This window comes from Chroicocephalus ridibundus, chromosome 7 (genome assembly GCF_963924245.1).
Source record: "Chroicocephalus ridibundus chromosome 7, bChrRid1.1, whole genome shotgun sequence".
Lineage (NCBI taxonomy): Eukaryota > Metazoa > Chordata > Aves > Charadriiformes > Laridae > Chroicocephalus > Chroicocephalus ridibundus.
Window position 1 is genome coordinate 28,445,101 of NC_086290.1, and position 24,461 is coordinate 28,469,561.

At 39.4% G+C, this 24,461-nt stretch overlaps 1 protein-coding gene across 11 annotated transcripts in view; it reads right to left on the reverse strand.

Moving 5' to 3' along the window:
• Positions 1-234: 234 nt before the first annotated feature.
• ZNF385B (zinc finger protein 385B) overlaps positions 235-24,461 on the reverse strand; it is a 172,415-nt gene continuing 148,188 nt past the window's right edge. For all 11 annotated transcript variants that reach the window (XM_063340954.1, XM_063340953.1, XM_063340963.1 and 8 more), the window contains 4 exons: positions 5,932-6,177; positions 4,676-4,854; positions 3,470-3,571; positions 235-1,718 (listed from right to left, as the gene is read on the reverse strand). In XM_063340954.1, the coding sequence (XP_063197024.1) occupies positions 1,500-1,718; positions 3,470-3,571; positions 4,676-4,854; positions 5,932-6,177 (746 nt within the window). In that variant the 3' untranslated portion in view covers positions 235-1,499. The remainder of the gene's footprint in view (positions 1,719-3,469; positions 3,572-4,675; positions 4,855-5,931; positions 6,178-24,461) is intronic.

Below are 24,461 nucleotides of genomic sequence, written 5' to 3' on the forward strand. Positions count from 1 at the left end.
GAATGTTTACAGTCCTACTGCAAAAAAGCCCCCGTAAAGGCTGTAACAGGATGTAGGAAGGAAAAGATATTAATACACAAGGGAAGTAAACACAGGTTCTGTAATTATACTTTATTGCAACTCTAATGCTTTGCCTGCTCCTGAAGACTCCTTCAGCTAAATGTGTTTCTTCCAGGCTTTTTTCTCCCCCCATACCAATTAATAAACACAAGAAGCGTGTATATTTTTCTCATTATTTTATTGAAAAGGTACATTTAAAAAAATACACAGACATTTTACTATTATGGATTGCAGATAAAGATGCTCTAAAAGTTAATTCTATTTTTTTTTTTCCTTTCTTCCACCTGTTGTCCCCATTATCACATCATGACTTCAGTCTGAGTACTGCATATTGATATCGCCTTTATAAAAGGGTCGGGGAGGTAAGAAGATCGGTGGGGTATTACTGCAATATATTCAATAAACAGAGAATACGGTCAATTATAAATATTTTATGTTCTGTACATTATTGCATTAGGGAGCCACAACATTATGCAGCATTGTTACAAAGGAAACTAGTTAGAAATGAAGAAAAAAAGGATATTTACGTACAAATACATGGATCCATTGTCTTCTTGAACAATGTGTGTGAGCTGTGGTACTGTGCAATTTAAAAGCTTTTTTTTCTCTTTAAACATTGCTTAGCAACACCAGTGAGGAAACAACAAAAATAAGTTAAAAAAAAAGTAGCAAACAAGTAGTAATCTTAACTATATGTTATATGGCTTTCTATTTTTAATTTCTCTAAATAAAGTGGGACACAAAAGAAATAATTAAAAGCTTCAGCGCTGCATTGCTTTCAAACATTTGCACAGAAACTAAAAATATTAAAATCAGACATGTGATACATCAGTACTACACAAGATACACCAGTACTGGGGCCTAGGACAGTACACAATCCCTGTCAACAAGAGCACACTGAGGAAAAAAAAGAAAAAAAAGACACAATTCATTTTTGAGATGTTATCCACAATCAAGCATTTGGTTCATCTACCTTTTTTTCCACATTAGATTGTACCCCATTGGTTTTCAGAGAAGTATTTACATAAGTGTAAGAAAGGAAGACCCTAGTTTTCAAGTCTGTCAGGAAAATATTTTACGTTCCTTGATTCCAAGGTGCATCATACACATTGAAGAAAAAAAAAAGAAAAAAAAATCTAATAGATGCATGAATCTTTAATGATATAAATTTTATGAGTAATCAAGTTTTTAGTAAATAACTCTCTATTTGTATTTAAAAAAAAAAAAAAAAAAAGAGTGACAGAGATAGACTGAGAGAGAGAGTTGTCCAGACTCCAAAATGCAGTACCATCGATGATGAATGTTATGGTGCGGTTGGTTGAGGTGTCGCGCTGGATGGCATTTCAAAAGAGAAAGACATTTTAAATTCTCGACCCCTTTCCTGCTTTTCTTTTACCCTTTCTACTGGCCAGAGTTATCTCTTTTTTTACATCAATAAATTAGTATGGTGCAAAAAGTATGGAGGCAGGTGTTGCCCGGATGGGCCCATGGCCTGGCCTGAGGAGAGCTGGTGGAATCGCAGGCGCCTGGAACAGGGAGGCGGAGGGACGGGGAGGAAGGGACAGAGCCGACGATACAGCTGCAGCCGCAGCAAGAGGGGATGAAAGGAAAGCAGGTGCCAGTGGCTTAATCATGTCCTTCTGGAATGCAAGTTTTGCCTGGAATAAAGCACACACAAAAAAAGCAAGGTAACGCCTACTTTTACATGAGGGAAAATATGAACCCTGACCCAGGGCGCGCTGTGGCTTCTCACAGAGGCCTCATCTCAGCTGCTTAGAAATTTCATCTACATTGTCTTCTTACTCCCAAGGCAATTAAAGCAACTACACAGCATATTTAAAGATACATAAATCTCTTGAGTCTAGGGGCAGTCATGTTCAGAAGGAAGCACAATTTGCAAGTGAACAACATTAAATTATATAAATGGTAACTGTGCAAGCAACATTAAAAAACATGTCAAAAGTCAAATTTTCCACTTGCAAAAATGAATGTTAGAAAAGTAGAGTGGTCAAGATGGTGGAGGCCCCATCCCTGGAGACATTCAAGGCCAGGCTTGATGAGGCTCTGAGCAACCTGATCTAGTTGAAGATGTCCCTGCTTACTGCAGGGGGGTTGGACTAGATGGCCTTTAGAGGTCCCTTCCAACCCAACACATTCTATGATTCTAAGATGGGAAACTAGTATTAGCCCAGTTAGCTTGTTACTTGCCAATGCGGAGCTGCTCTTTTCAAAACAGAAATATTTTTTAAGATCAATACCATAAAGAATTCTTTCTGAAAGAATTATTACTCAGTTTATGATCTACAATGTTTGCCGGTGCTTGTAGTGAAAAAGCTAACCAGAAATACATACGCTACAGTCTCAGTGAAAATGGTTTGTGCCACAATCACGCATTTGTAGGGGGGAAAGATGCTCATGTCCTTCATTAGTGGAGGTCTCTCCCTATGCAATAAATTATAAAATGATGTATTGCACAAATGAAGATAAAGAGTAGTGTGTGCAGAACCTATCGAAGGGGGAGGCTTAGAGAAAGCCTGCAGCATTTTCATTTGCCTCTATACAATTACAAAGACACATTAATATTTCAGCTTTTAAAGGCTTTACACATGCTTAATGTTGCACACACACATTTGCATCTCTCTCTCTTTCCAACCTGTAAGTTGTTTTTGTGCCATAGGTGGCATGCACTTTTCCCTAATGAATAAAATACAGGCTGAGTCATGAGCAAATAAACATACAATCTGTGCTGTGCTAGAGCCAGCCTGAACTCCGGCTGCAGCTGCCTGGCAGAACCAGCTTGGGGAATTCCTGGAATTGCAGGTGGGTGTGAAAGGGGAACGGCTGGGGCACAACGGCAGGAGAGAGGTGTTTTGATAGCCAGTGACAGACACAGCCCGAGCGTGCAGGTAGGCAATCAATTCTCCTGAACGCCTGATAACTCTTGTACCAACATAACACATCCACACAGCACTCTGTTTTGCTCTACGCAGAGGATGAGCATTAGCATTTTTATATCTTAACATCTTCTGTCCTTTTCCTGACTGCATCCATCATAACTGAGAGTCACCTCAGGTGCCCAGACAGACAGCATATACATTGCAGCCTTTGAGGAGAAGTGCACTAGCCCAACAGAGCCGACACCTTTCCACGGGGCACATGGTTCATTCCCCATTCCACTGATTATTCCCTTCTTCCCAGCAGTAAATAACACTCGCAGCGCTGTCTGCGTGCCTTTGACTGGGCAGACAGAATACATTACTATCTTCAAATCTGATCCCCGTGCAGATTCAGCCTGCAGGGGGAGAAACGCTGCGGAAGTGTCAGGTCTGTCATGTTCCTGTCTCTGGGCGGTGGGAGTCCCCAAGGTCATAAATTCACACAGACAGTGACGAGAAATAAAAATACTTACTGCTAAAATACTTGGGCTGCGCTGCAGTTTGTTGTAAGGACTATATTTAGGTTTCATAGGCTTTCCTGCAACTCTGTCCTTATGCCTTCGGCTGGAAATGTGCTGAAATAAATATGCTCACATTTAATTAGCTGTTTAAACATTTCTCAGTTTTGAGTTTGAAATCGATTTATCAGTGGGATATGCCTAAGCCCCCGTTTGTTAGATAAAGTAGGTTCTTTAGAGAGAGCAAAGATGAGTTTTGCTAAATTAAACATAACAATTTGGAGCACATCAAATAGAGAATCAGAAACTAATCAAATACAGCAAAATCTGTTATCCAAGACAGGCTCTGCAAATTATTGATATTTTGGTTAGTATTTCCTTTTTGCACTTGAGGAGCTTTGAACCAGGCAGAGCTGTAATCACGAGGTCATAGAGATATTCAGAAGTAGGGCGTAAATTTCAGTCTCGCTGATGTTGTTCAGTTGTATAAATAATTCAATATTAGCTGAAGGAAGAACCAGTACCCAGGGATACGTCTACACCATGCAATTTAACACTATCTTAGAGATAACTGCAATAACAGGGAATGAGAGGACACATCCACACAGCCCCATCCAGTCAGAGATTCCCGTTTGGGTATCAGAAACAACGTATTTGCATCGGCACAGCTCTGAACCTAGGGCTAATTGGCTCAGACAGAGCAGAGCCGCGTGTTCGTACAGCTACGCTGTTGATGATAATGTCGCTCTACACACTTCAGACGTATCTACTGTATTACCCCTCTCGCTGACTGTTCTAAACCAACAGATTCAAGTCACGTTCTCCTTCTCACACACTATTAAAAAGTATCCCAGCAGACTGAAACAGCACCAAAAGAGGAGTTCAGGGAACCTCAACCCAGAATTTCTTCCATTTGGAAGACCAAAGTTCAAATCTCTCTCTTGAGCCACAGCAACCCTTTAGACTAGATCTGCTGTGTTATTCACTGATACTGACACCTTGTCCACCTCTGCTTTACAACTCTCAAGCCCATTTTTTCCCAGATGAAACAATTATGTAAACTTGACCTATGGTGAACTGTTTAGAAACAGTTGTGGAGCGACAGAGAAGAAATACTAAGTTCACTTTTTGCCAAAACATCTTCACACAGACCTACATCCCACCTGTAACATTGCAATACAACTGAAAACAACAAAGGAGTCCCAGATACATGCGAGCTACCTGTTTAAGTTGAATTTCTGAATTAACATGTACATCACAGATTTCACAATGAAACGTCTTGTTCTGCAGTCCTGAGCCTTTACTGCCATTCTGCACCTTCAGCCGGGATCCAGGTCTAGGGTACGACTTGATGGGACCAGCACCATTCCGAGCCTCGACCATGGTCTTGTGCTTGGAGCCTAATGGACAAGGAGACGCAGGCGAGTTACTGATCAGCAACATACAACCATGTCCGTCAGCCCTGGGACTTTTTGTAACACATTTATCTTCAAGACAGAATGAATGGTTAGAGTCACCACAGATCAGGATTAATGATGACTGGTTTTGGTCAGTGTAATTCCCATGTCCTCGACCTAAAGGGAAGCCAGACGATGGAAAAAGGGTTTGCACAAAAAGGGAACAACAGGCACGTTGGAGCACTGCCTCTCTGTTTGGGGGCAGCGTGTGGCTGTACGGCCAAGGTGTTTGTAGCTTATTCTTCTGCCAAAATCCATATAGTTGATGAATCACAAAACAGGGCCAAGCCAAGAGTGGGAGAGGAACCACAGCAATCACCCCAAACCTGCCTAGGAACAGGAATATTTCAAAAAGTATCCTCTGATTTGGAAGAAACGTCTGCTTTGGCCATTTCAAGAATGGATTACAGATGTAAAACCAGCTTCAATGTTTGTTAACAAGCTTGACACCAGCACATCACAGAGCAGCCAGAGCACGTTAGGGATTGCTGCTTGTGGCCTTTTAAAGGGAACATATCTAATTTGCAATAGTCAAAAGATTCTAGGACATCTAGGAAATCTAAGGAGACCACCCTAAAATTATCAAAAATATCAAATAACAAAAATTACTATAAGTTGTACCAGCAAAAAACCGGACACCAGAGATAGTGAGATGAAATATGAAAGAGATAGAGAACTGACATTTTAGAAACTTTGGTGTTATGGAAACTGCAATGATCCTCGCTGTGGAGGTATGATGGAATCTGATTAGGTAACGTGAACCGTAGGGATTTTGTCAACTAAAAGCTTATAGGGTACATGAAAGACAGTTAAAAAAAAATTATAGAGAGCTTTAATAAAATATCAAACACCACATGTAAAATTGTCATTAACAGAAATGTTTTTGTAACTTGCCATCGTAAGTTTTAACTAAAAGACTCTTCAGTGACGGGTGGCTACCACAGTGTCAGAAAACCAGCTTGTTATATTGAATTTTAAAAATAATAACACACACCTGACTTACACAGTATGCATACTCACCTGTATTGTGGGCTTCTAGCTGTGACAGGGAATTCACAGCCACTTTGCATAATGAACAGTAAAGCAGTTTTTTGGCTTTTTCCTCTTCTGACTCAGTAACTGTGTTAGGAGCTCCGTTTGTGCTCTTGGAGGACGAGGCGGGTGTTACAGGTGCCACCGCTGCCACTCCAGGTTTGGGAAGAAAAGGACCCACTTCTGTACTGGACTGCTGACTTGCACTACTGGGTTTTGCTTTCCCTTTATCTTCTAAAAGAAGCAAAATATGTGCATCATAATATGCCACACAAAAAGAAATAATAATCCCACAGTAACCGTCCTGTGGTTTTAGTGAACCTAAGACAATAGGGGCCTAATTCATCTCATTTTATACAGGACAGCAGCATCCCTGAAACCTTGTTAAAATCCTACCATGAAATGTGTAATTTGACAAAAGGGGTGATCTTCCTGTTTTTAAGGTTAAGAGTGAATACCAATGACGTCCACAAATTCATGCCAGCTGTGGTTGCTGTCATGCTGTGGGTTTGGCCAGCTGAAAGAAGCCAAATAAAGCCCAAAGGCAGCCAGGGTTAAGGACTGGAGAGCACTCAGAAACTCGTCAGCCTTTGCACCAGGGATTACAAAAGACTTCTGAAAAGCAATACATTTGCCTTTGGAATGGCTCAAGTTTCTCAAAGTCACTGGGAGGACACTGAAAGGCTCCAGCATCATCTTGACATACGATATTGATATCCCTTATTTCAGTTACAGGAGTTGATTAAGGTACTGCACGACACACATGAACACAGCCGCTAATATTTTTAGGCTTTTCCAAGAACAATTCTCCATATATCCAGAGATCTAGATGGCTCTGATGTGCATTCAGTGCATTCCCGTATCACTTCACACGCACGAGTCAAATCATCTGTGTTTCTAGGAGACAGGTAGGCAGGTATCACTTCATTTTACAGATGGCAATCGCAAGGCGAGAGATTAAATGTCCCCAACTGTGCCTACAGAGGAACTTTGTGCCAGAGCCAGTATTCAAATGCTCCTTGCCCGCGTGTTGTCTGCATGAGCTCATTGCATTTTAACTTATTGAGCTGCAGTCCCTGTGACCACCGGCCCTGCTGGCTGCCAGCAGTAAAACAAGCTCACCCACCAAGAACACGGGATGGGAGGGGGACAGTACGGGGGTGCTGGCATGCGCAACCCCCACAAAATGGAAATAAGAAATGGCTGGAGAAGACTGTGACATGTTATCACTCTGAACAACAGGAATCAAATTTTATCAAGTACAACATCTATTTAACAGCAACCTCTTAAAAATGACTTGTGTCCCATTTGACACCTATAGCATAGTTTTAAATAGTGCTCAACTGATTTAAAAAACTAGGTTCCATTTTGAACACTTGTTTATTTTTAAATATGGGCCCTTGCACTTTATGTTTACAGCTACCAGGCTCGGTCTTAACATCACCCTGTGTATCAGGCCAATGCTGCGCTACGAAGAATTCTGAAAACAGGATTGTACCCCTACAATAAACCCTTCAGAGTGCGTATGAACCATAAACAGGCATCTTGAAACTAAACCCCACAGTTGTTGGCATATTTCCCAGAAGCACATTGCAGTACATCAATTTTAGATTGTTAAAAAGCAGGAGAAAGAAAATTCTAATAAAAGAATTATTATTTTTTAAAGTAGCAATAAAAATACTTTGAAATTACACGATATGAACTGTATTAAACATTGAACATTATCACATACGAAGACTACTATTAGGACTAAATTAATGATAAAACCAGATTCTGAAGGTATTTTGATTGATAAAGTATGACGAAAGAAAGTGATGTTAAATCATAGTTCATAGACTATTCAATTTTAATGCCACTGTAGTAATAAGTCACATCTGCAAAAACCTAGAACATAGTATATGACTTGCGAGTCTTCACAAAATACATGGTTTTAATAAACAGCGTTTGCTAACATTTTAAATTAAAGAGTTTTCAATATGGAAAGTTCTCAGAGATGCTAACATCTAGAAAGGGAACACGCTGAACTGCTGCCATTTGTGAATTCACATTACAGGAAAATAGACGACTTCTTGTTTTTCTGTGCCATATTATGCCAGACTGCAAAAGGCACAACGCCAGGATGTATGTGAACCTGACCGCAATAGAGGAAGGTTCCTCAGTATTTTGCATTTCAGGCCTTAAAAAAAGAATACATCTGCAGAATCTGCAAGCTGTATGTTAATACATAGAGACTACAGTTCTAGTTTGGGTTTTTTTTAATGTTGTTTCCCATGATTTTTTTATAATGTAAGTGTAAAGATTTGGTGCTTTTGAAGCACTTTCTGGACATAGAAATCATCTCCCCCTGGACAAAGGGAGCAGGAAGGGGCCAGCAGGAACACCAGCTGATGGGTGCTGGGGTGGAACCCTGGCCTGAGAGACCCCCTTCGTGCAGCAAATGCCCAACGGTGCTCACACTACGGCCCCTGACCTCTCTGTTCAAACCGTCTGCAACGAGAGGGAGCAGATTTTTATTGCTTTGTTTTGCCATCAAGCATCCGTGGAGTGAGATCCTGAGCAGTGGAGTAAGATCCATTTTACACAGGCCACCAATTACCATCACGGAGTAATGGTTTTCCATCGCTGAATTTAACAGATGATTGAAAAATGACAGATTTCATTTCCCACTTCTCCTCACTTAGCCGGCCACCAGCTGATGTAGTACGTCAGTTTTTAAAATATTCCCTAGATTTACGGTGTTTTCATTATTCATAATACAAAGCAATTCTAGAGTAAAAAATGCATAACAAGCTAACAAGAAAACTTCTAGAAAACTAGAGAGAAGTTACCAGCATCCAGCTGGGCTCAGTTCTGCCAGTATCTCAGCTTTTGGAAAGAACCTCAGTTCACATAATAATACCATCATTTGGAAAGCTTCCTGACACAAATAAGCTCTTCATCCATGGAGATGTATGTGTATAAGGAGAGACACACGCCTCTCTATGAATTAATGTTTCCTTCCACCATTCTAAATGCTTAATGCAGAACATCTTCAAAGATCATAATTGTAAGGTTATTATACAGTTTAACTCCCACAGAAAGTACACTGAGCTAAGTGCCTATTCATCACTGCAGTGGGGCCAGAATTGGGTTTTCCTGGCTTCTAAAATCAGAAAATTGCACTTCTCCAAATGGGCTTTTGATAACAGCTTATTGTTTTCAATCCACAGAATTCAAAACATCATTGCTTACAGTTTTATGTTTGAGACAGAAATGCCAAGTATTCAACCATGCAAAGCACAGGAAATGCAAATCACATGTATATACAAAGCACGAAGAAGATTACTTTTTTATTTGTACTTGTAGCACAGAGATAACAAATAATATCTCCGTACAGAAATCAGAAATGCAACTGTTAATGCCTGCATGCATATACATACTTCCAAACTGTAATCACTGTATAAAATACATGTGGATGGCTAGATGCAGCTGTAGGATTATAGTCCTCTTGCTATTTCTGAAGGCAAGTATTACTGAGAATAGGCTCAAATTTGCTCTGATTTCCACCTGGGCCAATCCCACGGAGCCCAACAGAGATGAGCAGAGGCCGAATGAGGGCATGAGTGAGTCCGTCCTGCCCTGGCCCAGGGATGCAGCTCAGCAGAGCACAGCTGGAAGCAGGAGACCACAGTGGTACCCACCTCCTTCAGAAAACTGTAGCTACAATTCATCCTGAGTCAGGATCAGGTTGAAATGCTCACATTGTAACTCACATGCAAGAGGTTCACTTAAAAAAAAAAAATCTAACCCGTACTGTTGCACTGTACCGACTACATTCTTTTTCCACATAGGAAGGCCGTATTTCATCTGTGTTGAATTCCTGTCTTTAAATTAAGTCTCCCTTTTCCTTAAGACTCCAGAGAAGTAAATCAATAGTTCATTTCAAGTTCTTACTGAAGCCTGAATTTATTTTGAAATAGAGCCCAAGGAAAAAATAAAGCAAGCTAATTAAGTATTGCTTTGGGCTCAGTAATATCAATGCTCTCGTTGCCTACTTACATTGTTTCAATTCTGCTTTGAAGTTGTTTTCACATATTTCTGGTTGTTTGCCTTATGTTTGTGTCAGCACCATGTTAAAATTCAAGACTTATTTATCTAATTAGTACTGCCTCATTTCAGCTGGATGTACCAAAGTCAGGGCACAGCGGGGGATAACATCTGACAGGTTCAAATCTAACAGGTTCCAGCTTCCCGTGCAAGACTGGCTGAAGTGATTTACCGACCTTTGCAGGTCATGCACCCCTCACTACATTTGTTACGGCACAAGCTGTAGGACCCACCCGTTAATGCTGAAATCCTAGTCCAGCTAAGTGAATGGGTTTTGCCCTAGCTCAAAAAGGGGCAAAAAAATGTTACGGTAAAACTTCTTCCCTCTGATGCTTGACCTGCATCTCTTCTTTTCAGTTGTTTTTTTTTTTCCCCCTGGTGAGCAACTGAATGTGAACGCTCTGCCCTGGCTCACAGCCCAGTGATCAATGCAGTCCATGCAGAAAGCAAAAACAATGTATGTTTTCTTTACCCCCCCTAACCATTCCATCAAGCAGTTTGGTTTATAAGTTACTTTTAAGAGAGTTCATTTACATTTGCAATTTGTGTGTTTACAATTTTATGACATTTTTTTATATATATATATGCATATTATAAATTTATAATTTTAAAATTATTTCTCACCATACTAAAATGTGCCTATAGGTATTGCTTTTCCCCCCCCGTATCAATAATACTCATTGCGATTTACATCCCACAACACCCCTATCTGCACTGTTTTTTATCACTGAAGATACACAAAATACAACTTTGCAATAAACTTCTGTTTTGCAACAGCTTGTTCGAATAGCAATTGAAATTAAAAGATTATCCAAGGCAAAGATGACACATGTGATACACTTGCAGGAGCTCTTTCCAACATGTATGCTAAAAACTTTTTAGATGCGGAGTTCTGAAATGATCCTAAATAGCCCCTGCAAAACCGTCGCGTACATTTTCTGCCTATATGTAATAAATAAGCAAACCTGCAAAAATCTTACCGTGACTGTAATAGAAGACATGATATTTTGATTACTGAAAACACATATTTTGTGCGTATGTGTGTGCATGTGATAAAAAGTACAGCTTCACACCTGCCTGCCTCTCTTCTCCGCCAGAAGCTGAGACCATTACCTGGGACTTGAGCCGAAGGCTGAGCACAGGGACAGACAAAGATGCCGAGACAGCGAACAGCCTCCCAGAGTGGTGCTGTCTGCAATGGAGGCATCTCCCCACTGGGAAGAGACCATGTCGCCCTTATAACCACCCACTGCCAGGCTTCCGCTTCGCACCCTTTCCCTGTGCCGGGTCCTTCCCCGTGTCCCCCAGCTGCAGGCACCGAAGAGCAGCCATGCACAAAGTACATACAGCAGAAGAGCAACCCATTGCAAAGCGGCCACTGCTGCTCTAGGCAACACTACACCGAAGCTCCTTTGAGAGATTTGCTCATTTCCCATCCTGAAGATGGAGACTTGTTTTTGTAATTCTTCCACCTGCTTGCACAACAGAACATATTGCCAGCTTAGAAAAGAGCATAATGGAAAAACTGTTTTCAGCAAGCTAGATATTTTATGATTCTCCTTCGTAAAGGTAAGAAAATAGTAAATACTTGTGCTCCTTTTCTTCTTGAAAAACCCGAAGCAAGAGCCATGCAACTTTTAATGCAATTTCCAGCCTAAACCAGCTATGTTAGGAGAAACACAGCAACAAAAATAATCTAATGCATAACTGAATCACCGCATGGTTATCAAGGCTATGCAACCCGTGAGCAGAACTGATGCATGGTTAGGTGCAAAACCTGTGGTGCCATCAGCCTTGCTCACAGTGGTATGTCACAATATCACATCACTACTTAGAGAATGACTTTTGAAAACATGGACAGCTTGACGGCCCTGAACACCTTCAATTAAGTTCTGACCATGCCACCTCCTATGGTAACTAAAACCAAAAGTGATTTCTGAAAAGAAGGGTTTATGCTTTATTTACGGGTTACTAGAAACGTGGTGCAAAGATTGCCTTATGGTAGCCCTGAGTTCACAGAAGTTGTGTTACAGGGAACTGCTATTAGTCTGAAGTGTTGATTTTTGAGAGTAATCGAGACTTTGAGGTAAAGCAAGCATATCTCCCAAACCAGCAGAACCGTACTGAGTGAAACCAATTTTCAGGTGCTCCCTATAATTTCAACAGCTCCAAATACGCCTATGAATATTGGGCTGCATTAAACAACCTTTGAAGCACAGAGTGATTGCAGAACGGGAAGAGGAAATCCATCAGTTTCTCAGACTATGGTATAAATGCTCTTTCCCTGATCAACCGTGTAGCAAAGATAAAATCAGTTACAATCCAAGCCGTATACAATCCAAGAAATTTTGCTGAAAAGCTTATCACCGTGGCTAAATTGGCATCAATAAAGACAAAATAAAAAAAAAGCGTTCATTGAAAAATAAATTTCTCAGTTAAAACTTGACATTTCAGATGCTCAGCGCATCTGACAAAACTAAAAAGGGGCACTAATTTCTCACTGTGCTTTTTCTTCCTACTCTTCTTTATAAAACATGCCCATTGACAATGCTGAAGAGAGGTGAGTGAGTCGATATTACTAAAACCTGTCATTTGACCCTGCTGTTCTAAGCTCTCTGCACGCAGAACAGTAAGGTGGTCCCCAGACCAAACCATTTTCAGTTTAAGGGCAGAGATCACAGCTGCAGCCAGACAGGTACGAAATCACAAAAGAGACAGAACAATCAGGCACCGGTGTGGCAGCCAAACTTGTCACAAGCTTTTTTTCTGTTTTTCAATCCATCACAGAGAAAGAGAAATTTTCAGAGGCAAGAGTAACAGCAGAAAGTTTGGCAGCTGTTTGCAGGGAGCTCTTCACAAATAGGACCAGGAAAAGCGGGAAGCTGTTTTGGAAGCTGGTTTCAATGGCTGATGGGTGGTAGGTGCAAGTCAGCATCTTGAAAGTACATTACAAAAAGACCTACAAATGTATGGAGAGCTTTGAAACTCAAGGCCATGAAGAATTTGGAGAGAGAAAAATCAGTAGCTTTAGCTGTACTACAGAAATATTGTAACAAAGTTTGCAGGGTTTGAAAAAAAACAAAACATGAAAGCAGAGAGATCACAGTCAAAGGGGTTACAAGCCTGGCTGAAAGCAATTGAGGGAGGTGTTAAGAAACCACGACAAAATAAAATCAAGGTAGGAAAAACTTATTTAGCCACACTGTACTTGAAGGACTGCCTAAACAAAGCCTAGGACCTACCCTGGGACACCGGTCTGGGCCAGAGAGAAAGGACCCACAGGTCACTATACTGGAAACGATAGTTGCTGCACATCTCTGCCCTGAAATAAGATACGGAGGGAGAAGAATATCAAGGACCAGATTAATAGAAGGACAAGATGGGCCTCCTTCAATATACTAGCAGAAAAGCTACTGAACAGAAAGGCAGACAATAGCTCCAGTAAGAAAAGAAGTTTCAAAACATCGTTCTTCACAGAAAGTCTTATCTTCTGGCTGGCTCACGCTGCTACAAAGGAATAAAGCATGCGCTTACACAATTAATTATCCTTTTTGTGAAGAAAAAGATGAACACTATGAGTAATATATGCCATAAAGGCAATAGCAGGAAAGCAATTAAGTCACTAGCGGTCACAACCTTTACAGCATTTGTAAGCACTCTGTCCTGCATCTCAGCATCTCTCAAAAAAAAAAACAACAAAGAGCATGAGATTATTTCTTGACACTCATTAAGACAGAGTTAGCTAACTTTGATAAGGGATTTCAAAATCTTTTTTTGTTTTATCTCCACACTTGCTGAATAATGAGACTCTAATGGCTGTCAGACAAAATACCTACTTTCTCACCAGTTGTGCAGTCTGCTGAGAAATGAGGCTGGAAAACCCGTAGGGCTCTGTTCTAGAAAAATTCCACTGCAAACCTACATGCAAATCAGGCAGCACAGTGTATCTATTAACCCCTTGATTACCTTTAGTTTTTCTAAAATGTTTTTTTCTAGGACTTTAGGCCTGTCTGATAAACAGCTAGGTTTTATATAATGAAAGGTTTTACATGAAATAAATCTGTTTGACACATTCTAAAGAAAACCAATTTTGTTTCCATACAAAGATGAGAAATAAATGGAAGCTATAAATATAAAGCTTTTCAGCTCAAACACAAATATGCACTGAAATAAGCTACAACATATTTTCTCAAGATACTGAAGCTACATCAGGAAATGTCTGGACGGCTCTGCAATATTGAGTGAACTCTGTAGCAAGACTGATTATTTGATTAACTGCATCACTACTCTCCAACGGGCTGAGCCGAAGTATCCTTTTCATTTCAGAAGTATTGCTTGTTTGGCAATGGTACAAGTGATGTTGATACTTAATTTCTTGGATATTTTATTTCTGATTTGGCACCCCAAAGACTCCAAGGAATTTTCTTACAAAGGAACCCGTCTTTTTTTTCCTCAGGGTACAAAATTATTCGCAGGTGATCGGATTAAAGATGTAGCATTTAAAATGTTTGGTTTTGAACTTTTGGATGGGTTTAATTTTTATGAAAGCAGACTGATGAGAATTGGAAAATATTCAGAAGCACACACAGTTCTGCAACTGTAAAATCTTGCCCTGCAAAATCTATTCCTATACTTATTTGTACACCTTCCTGAACAGAGAGTGCCTGCTGCTCCAACAGCTGGGGTGTCTGTCACGATCCCACTATATCACCTATGATTTTTAGTAAATTCCTTGCCTAGTTGGGGATTCTTGGGGAATTGTTTTTGGTTGGTTAGCTGGTGTTTTAGGTCTGTTTTTGCACCCAAATTTTTCTCGATCTTGGTCAATAAATTGGGAGGAAAAAAATACAAGGGGAGGGGGGCATTCAGATTTCAAAAATCTGTTATTTAATATTTCAACACAATGCAATTCCTCTGTGCCACAGCAAGAGGAACAAGAGAAGGGTTGATTCTGCACTGTTAGACAAATGCAGGAGTGCACCAACCATGGCTGGGGCAAACGAACTAACTTCTAACACTCACTTGAAGCAACTTGTGTTGTGTCTCCATTTCACCTGCTTGTCTTCAATTCTGCCTTTTTTTTTTTTACAGAATGCAGGTTATATCGGACTTCTCTATTCCTCATTTGTAAAGAGATTAATAGAATTTTCCTCCTCTTTTACATTTTTCAGATTGAATAGGGTGAACAGGTAACTATGGTAAATTCAGTGTGTTAGTTCTGGAGAAAACCACCTCGTCTACAAACACAGGGCAATTCCCTAGTGCACGTTGCCGATATCTAACTTCTCAATGACACATCGCATCCCTGTTATAGTCAGTTGGGAAAACTTTCACTAGAAGTTTGTTCATAAAACTCAGCAAGACCAGTAGCACTATGCTGCCAGCAGCTGAAAGCAAGGTGGATCTAACCAGGGGACACATAACAACACACAGCTAGCAAGGGTGGACATTAACTTAACCAGTATCTATAAAGTGAGACTATCCAACAGCTTCATCTTCCTGGGTCCTGTTGTGGTATGTTTAGACAAATTTACTTTAAATCTACCTTAACCTTTCATCTTTTCTGAGCTATCCCAGTTCTTATTGGCTGGAATGGAAAAATTTACAAGTTGGAAATTATAATACAGTTTGGATAAAGCTTGAAATAAAGTATAAATTCTGTTATTAGAAAATGTGACTCTCATCTGGGTGAAAGTAAATGTTCTTGCTGGTTAAACTTATCTTTTTCTGACACCAGACATCTATTATTTTGTAAATATTTTATACTCCCATTACAGACCTTGACACATTTATTTTAGAGGTCCTGGAATGCAAACTTTCTGTAGTACTGCATTATCTTTTTAACATTTTAATAATGTAGGAATGATTAGAAAAATAACATCCAAAGATTGCAACAAACATACTGTATTCTACCCAGACATCCTTCACTCCTGCTTAAAAATGTCTTGGTTCATCTCCTCGACTATAAAAATAACATTGCCTCCTCTATCTACGAATCTGAAATATATTACTAGAAACACACTTCACTTGCCGTTTGGGGGGGGAGGAAATCTTAACATTCTACCCACAGCTGCTAAAGTGCTTTGGAACTCACTACAAAATTTATGGGTGTCTAAATAAATGAATCAAGAAGAACTGACAATCTGCATGCAAGTGCATTCTCACGGGCCTGTGTCTGAACTACTTACTCGGTACTTGCCCAGGCAGAACTGACATTGAAGTCAACTAGGAAACACTCATCTTCATTTCAGTTAAATGACATCTATAATTGTGCATTCTCACTGATTTCTGTGGCAGGTTTGCCTGAGGAGTGAGAGTATTTAGTCATGCCCTCAAGATTTGACCAATAAATTGCATTTCAAATATAACTTGTCTAACAGACACCAAAACATTTTCACTCGCCTTGAAAACAAGTAGTAAGGAAATGATATGTAACCTACTGTTTGTACATATAATTTTTATGCTATAGGAAATGTAGCATATTTCTCATACTAAGTCAATAATGCAGCAGCTGTAGAATTAAGGAAGAAGGATGATAAAGGAAGATTTTTCAAAAAAGCTATTGAAACGCCTGAACAATTCTGTATCAAAACCAACTCACCAACTTCTTGGTCTCACAATTGCCTGCCATCCCCTAGCAACACACATTTTTCCTCGTGTTTTAAATACTGCTTGCATTTATGTCACAAAACTGAAGATAAGTATGAGCAAAAATAACATTTACCAAAAAAAAAAACCCAAATCAAGCCACATTACTGATTGTGTGGAAGTTGCTGCCAGACCAGCTTGTACTCTCAGAGGTCTTTTCCTTTACCTAAATAGTTGCTGAGAAATACAGAAAAAAGCCACCAGCAAGACTCTTTTCCCCAACAGTCCCCAACAGCTTTTTCAGAAAAACAGTTTAAAAATTAGAACATTTATCTCATTTCGAGGCAAAACCAAAGCATCCTGAAGCAACAGCATTGGGCTTGACCCATTCCTTTACACTTGGAGACTAAATTCACTCAAGGGCTGAGAGAAAAGAGGGAAATTTAATTCAAATTTTACAGACTTGACACAACCTTTAACTTTGGCACAACTGGACACAGACAAAATTCCATTCAACTACCAATCGCCGGCATTCTGTTATTTATTCCCTAATTATGTGAGAAAACAATGTCTGGCAACAAAAGAATGGCCTTACTTCTTCAGCAATATATTTCTTTAATAAGCGCTGTGAAAGTATTAGGTACAGATAAAGCTACTCCTCCAAGGCTTGGAAAAAACCAAGAAAACCAGCAGCTGTCTTTTTTGGGAATTTTCCATTCAAATGGATTTAAAGGACTGATTTCAGTACTATGTAAATAAAGAAAAATTCCACTGATTTGAATTTCTTAGTCATCTAAAAACAAACCTAGGGCTTGGTTCACGAATTAATTTTTTTTTTGGGCAACTAATACTGCCATTTGTCATCAAAATAATAACCATCTTAAGGTGATAGAAGGGGATATTTTATTTCTCTCATTTGCAATTTTTACAAAATCTCATTACATAACCCTCACTTCTTAGGATACCTCTGGATCATCTTTCCTCCTGACAGAAAATTGCAAAGCCAATGAGTGACGTTGGTATCTCAGTCTCAACTCTCTTTTTCCCCAGCTACTTCTTTCTTGTCCCACTTTCTCCCCTTCTCCGTTTCCTTACCTGATGACTCAAGAACTCTTGTAACAGTATGTTGTAAAGATAACGATGAGCAAAGAATGATGTGATACATAATAGTTCTGGTAGCGCCACCTCTCTGCTATTATGCCCTCTATGGAAATATACATACCTACATTTGCTAGTAATTTTTATTATTTCATATTCATCTGATTATCACCATCATCCTATCAAAAAGAAAAATATCTTTGGATATTCAATAAGCACACCATTAGCAGAACAAACAAGAAAGACAGATGCCTGATTTCACAATATAAAAGGGTTCCTGAAAGACTCACTGTATACATATGGATTCTTTAAATGACCACATACATCTAGCTAAAAAAACCCCAGTAGCTGAGAGCATCCCTGGCTCTACTCCCACTGTCCAGCAACATTAGTAGAGTTATTCTTGCTTGACCCAATGCTTATATTTACCTCTCCCCATTAAGAAAAACTCTGTATGGTTTTAAGGATGCTAATGAAAAAATATGCAATGAAATTCCAGTTTTTAGAACTGAAATAAGTAAAAGTAATAGTGGTATACAGTTTTAATGATACAGGACACGTGAATGCTCAGGCACAGAGCAGAGCACCCAAAAAGAGTCTTATTTCCATCTTACCATATATTTTTGATGCAGAGCTCCTGCTTAAATTCCTGCAGGAGAAAAAGCTAACTATTTCTTTAAAAAAAAAAAAAATCCTGCTTGCATGTATCTCTGATTGATATAATAACTGGAGAAAGAAAAGACTGACCTTTTTCAATCTGAACAGGAATTGCAACCGCTCATCAATGTAATTGTGTCAGCCACAGAGCTTATTTTTCAGTCAGTGGCACCTATAATCAGTTTTCAGCAGAGGTGCAGAATTTGATATGTGCTAGTTACCATTATTATAGACAGAGTGAAGAAACATCTGACGACTTCCAGGAGCTCCCAGGGGGTTAGCAATATCAAAACATGCAGAATGACACATTGTAAGACACACATGGAAAGATGAGGCTTGAATATCCACTTTTGAAAAGCACGAATAGTAACAGACAGGGAAGAACGTGTTTAAGGATACGACCTATTATAACGATTTCCTGTTAATAGACTTTGATTTGTTAAGTATCCTTTTGGCTAACCTTTCATCCTAAGAGCACAAACTAAAGAGCAAATTCCTGAACTGGCTGCAGAAATAACCCACCAGAAATGCCCAGAAGCTATGTACTATTAAATCCAATAGAGGTGTTAAATGTACCACTGACGGTATGTTTTACATATCAATACTGATAATATAATGTTCATGTAAAGACATGCATGGTACTTGCAACAGTGTATCTGTGATGAATTTATGAGCATTCATTAATTCTATTTTATCAACTATAAAAGCACTGTAATCAAGCAGCAAATTCTATACTGCGCCTTTACCTCTGTTTCGGGGACAGAGTTTCAACAGGCGTCAATGTAAGAGTGATCTTTAGATGGCTGTGAAACACTGAATGAAAAGAGAACAAAACTTACCATCCTCAGATGATTTAATGAAAAAATGCCCTTGAACTAACTCTCCTTGGTGGCTGAATCTAATTTACTACTCCGTTGACCATAAATGAATGCCTTTATCTAACAGAAGTATGCCTGTGCTTAGTAGGCACTATCCGAATACACATAAACACAGATGCATGATTGTTTTATAGCATATAACTTCAGCAGAATTCTTTATGTAAGCATAAATGTGAACGACTGATGAGGCTCATCAGTAGCTTTTGGTGGAGGCTAGGCAGAATGACAAGCATCTTTGAGGGGCATAAGGTAGAACCTCTAAATATGGCCCATTGACATCGGGAGACAGCAAGCCAAACGCATCCTTGTTGTGTTCCTCTCCTACAGCTTCTCTCTCTCTTCCTGCCCCACTCACAAAATTCAACTTTGGCACAACATATTTTGAGGTCTAGAGGACTTGGGTGCAATTACAAAGAATTAAAAGATTGAAGAATAAATGCCTTGAAACACCCTAAACTTTAAGGTTCTTAAAATGATATCTGTATGGCAAATAACCTAGAATTCCTGGAACAGATGTCCCACAGTTAAGCCGTGGAGGCTGCGTGTCTCTATCTCCTAGCTATTTCTGAAGGATTATCTAAAAAAAAGTTTATTGGAGCTATGTAAACAAACCACTCTTTTAAAATGGGTGGAAAACAAGATGATAAATTGAAATAAATGTTATGGTGAAAAGGGATTTTTTTTAAGAGAACTGGTATAATTTTTAGGATTACTCCAAGTATGGAGATGCATATGGAAAAGTTTAGAATTTAAGCACTGCCAGAAAGATTTTTTAAAATAAGCAATGAAAGCAGCACGACTTAGGGAGTGTCCTGATGGTGGACTTGTGAAATACGAACTGAGACCTCCCTTGGGACGTTACACCTCATTGGTAGTTGATGCATAAACAGCACTGGTAACTGGAACACCAGAGAAATCCAACCCATCGTCATCTTCCTGACTAAATGTGATTCAACACGTTGCACTCTACTTCAGGAACAAAAGGAAAAAACACTCAGTTTTGTTGTCAAAGGACCCACAGAAAGCCCTTAATAAACTAAAACTCACAGACAAAACCTCAAGGTCTGCTTTTAAAAGCCTGATAAAGCTTGGAGTTGCCAGTCCTGTTCAATGGGCCAACTAGTTACCATATGTGTACATGACATCAAGTGTCACTTACTAGGTCCATCAACATGTCTAGACTGTTTTCACAATGTGAGCTAGCCCATTCAGCATCAGAAACTGTACTCCACTCTAGGACAACAACATTCCTCAGAACGACCTCCAGCTGGTTTTAGTTATAAAGCTGTAATGACTGGAATAACTCTTACAGGGCCTGCTTAGGATCGAGAAGCTGGCAAACAACTTTCCAGTTGCATCCCTTTCCTGCCATCCTTGCCATACACAGCAGATCAGCACAGGACTGCTCATATGCTGGAATATCATCACCATGACCCCGAGAACTGCTTGTTGAGCTGCCCTGAGACCTGGCTACAGAACAAAGGAGTAGTAAGAGGGGTTAGGATTTGAAACATGGTTTAGAATGTGGCCTAGTTAGGTGTGTAATGTTGCATATCCCTGTACCAGCTGAACAAAAAGGAGTTTTCATAGACCATCCAAAGGGATTATCTGTACCTATTAAGCCCCAAGTAGAAGAGCCTTCTGATCATATTTGAATGAGGACTGAACTTGAAATGCCCATACCTATAATTTCACAAACAGCTCTCACTGGAACAAAGGAAATAGAGCACATACTGAATGGATCAAAGACAGAAGAAAAAAAAAAAAAGACCGTACTTTTATAATCTAAAACCTGGTTTTGCCTCTTTTGAGTAGTTTAAAACAGTTGCACTTACTTCCTGATTTTTATATCAAAGCAAAATGCAAAAAAGGTGATACCACATCATCTGTCTGCTTAATTTTGAACTATTTATTTTGATTTGGAAGTATGATCAAAGAATTACTCTTTGCTTGATAAGTAAACAGTGACATTTCAATCCAGCTATTATCATATGCATTCCTGAAGGATTCATCACTGTAAGCACCTAGACTACGCTAACCTGGGATCACAGACACCGTCTTCTGTTGCATTCTCAGAGCTATATTTAAAACACACTCTAAATATTCTAAACTCTGTTATGTACTGGTTGCTACCCCTGCCCTTTTCTAAAGCAATGCCATACATATATGCCATACATATATGTATACTTCTGTCTGAAGCTACCCTGAAAATCATGGACTTGGACAGAGAGGGAAGGGAATCTTTGCTCCACATGAAAGAGCTGCTCCCAGTGCTGTTAACACTGCTGTTCTTTAATGATGTCTCAAAGCAGCTACAAAAAAGCTTGCAGTGCCACAGTAATCATTTTCTAGCATATGAGACTGTTCTATAGCTGTTACTAGACTTTTCTGGGGTGGTTAGAGAAACTGTGCGGGAGACAGGTTGTGAAAGGTTCCCCTATGGACACCTCCAATGCGCAAATACCCATCAGGACAAGCAGACATGACCCAACAAGAGGTACAGGAACAACCACCTCATCACACATCATCTGTGGCATTTTATTCCTGCCTGCAGAAGCAGTGAACACGATAGGATGGTGGTACTTAGAAGCACTAACAAACAAGTATTTTCTAAATGGTGAAGAGATGTATGTTTAGAAAATAAGATCACATAGTAGTCTAATCAAGTTAGGATGCAAAACTTGTGCAATCCAACCCATCAATATCCACTTACCTGAGGCTGCAGCCAACTTACCATTACGGTACCATGGCTTTGTTATTACATGTTTACTGGTGATCGATTTATGAAAGTGATTTCTGAGTCATAATGTATTATTAACATCAGCAGAGAAGACCAGTCTCTCACAACTTGGGCATTGTCATGCTTAGACCAAATTCCAGAGTCACCCATTTCCATTTGGCTGAGGCAGCTTTTGTCTGTAGCAGCCCACATTCTTCGTGAAACTTCCCAAAAGCCCTTAAAGATTAATTTAACTTTTGTAGCTCTACCAGCAGCCACACTTCTCAAGTTGAAAGGAACAGATATAGAGGGACCATCATAAGTTTCAAAAAATAAAGACTGGATGAATTTGGGTTTTGCCTTTGGTAGATTCATCACACAAGCTAAGCTAACAGTGAAATTATTTTTCCTGTTACTACTATAGTAGTGACTTCTAACAAATAAGTGTTTTGTATTTCATGTTATGTCTGACCCACAGAAGACATGGCTCTGTAGCTAAGTTAACTTGACATTTTGGTTCAATATATAGCAACTGCTCAGTCTGGAGAGGTCCAGATCATTCATCATTATGCCACTGAAAGTGATGGCACATCAAAAAGGCTGCTAGTTGTGCCTGCTGTGCCCTTTTATTAACAGACATATATAAGAGGTAAATTCAGTTTATCAGTGTACTTTAATACTCCCTACCCATTCTGCACTAATACCAGCAAAAGGTACAGCAGATAACAAAGGAACAAAAGAACTTAAAACTGTCTTCTCTGTTTAGGTTCTCATTCTCCTCTTCCATACTCAAGAAAAGGACACCATGAATGCCTTATTTCTTGATGAACATTTCTCAGAAACTCAGCAATCCTCCAAAGTACAATGGTTAAACAACCACTCCACAAGCAGTAGAATTTAATTCCCTTCCTTGATTCCATTTAGCCTCTACCTTATGTCCTTGTAATGCAATTTTTTTCAGACTTACACCACATATACATGCTCTCAAATCCCCTGTCCTGAAGGCAAACATAGAGCCTGGCCAGTCAGCAGGCCAAGCAAAACAGAGCTCACACGGCAGTATGTCTCAGGATGGACCACAAGTTAAGGTTCTCTTCTACCCATCAAACTTATAGGAGCTTCATTAAAACCTAAGTCTCATTAATCTTTTTGACATTAGGCAATACAGTAAAAATTATGAGGACATGGCCAGAGAATAACAATGATAAGGATAGATGATAAGATGATAATTCTCATTTCCTCAGGAAATCAGAATAAAAAAAACCACCACCACTAATACACACATGAACTGAAAATCTTAGTATTAGAAATCTTTTAAAGAAAACTAAAACATACCCATACAGTTAATATATAGTAATAATCCATTTCTCAGAGACTGAAAGCTGTGTTAAAATATTCAGAAAAAATGGTATCAGTTAATCTGCTCCAAGGCAAAAAACCCCCTGCCACTGATTCCCAGAAGCAACATAGTGATTGCTCTATCTGCAACAAGCATTACATTAAAGAGCTAAACATATGTTAAAGGACAAATGAACAACAGCCTCTGTAAGGGAAAGTACACCTGTTTCAAGTCCATAGCCTGGTAAAAACCCCAAAAACCCAAGCTGTTCCCCACCTCTGTGATCAGCATTACCTGCATATACAGAGAATTTGCCACTCTAGGTTCAGGCTTGTGTCCTCCCAAACATCCCACCCACAATCTCCTGTAGAGCAGTAACAGGATCTGAGGAACCTTCCCTTCATAGAAAACCCCACTGTTCTCCTAACGGGAAGAACGCATTTAACTAAATCACCACCGTGATTTATTTTTACTGCAGAAACACTTGCAGTAGTATAATCCAACAGACACAGATGGTAATCTGTCTAATTTGTGTGGAGTAATTAATAGCATAAAACAACACACTGTCAAAACAGGGCAATATAAAAATATCAAGAGCAGGTTTCCCATATCATTGGTTAGATTATTTTATCAAAAACTGAATGTAGACGTACAAGGAGAAGAAGAAAATTAAGTCAGGGACAGATCTCATCATCTAGCAAAAGAAACATAAGACAGCTCCAGACTTACGGAAGAGATGATGGAGTTTGTAAAAGACGCTGAAACTTTTGTTATTTGGCCTTTGGCATAGGCGGGGGAGGGCATTATACAATTACTTTATCACAGAATGCATTCTTAACATGTTAAATGCTCTAAAGTTTTAACTGATATCTTACTTAAGCAGTTGTCTTGAGTTCTTACAGTGTACACCTGGAGCAGTAAGCTGTTTTAACCAAAGCTACTTTTGATATTTCAGAGAGTGAAATTATTTAGCAAATATTTTGAATCTCTTTCCATTCAATAGTCCACATTCGATTTAGATCAATGGTGGTTTGCGACTTTTTTAGAGTTGCTTGTTTACCTGATGATGCTACTTGGATTCATGTTATCTCAAACATAAAATGTGATTTGCTAGGTAAATCAACCCAAAATTTGGGACCCATTGTCATTGCTA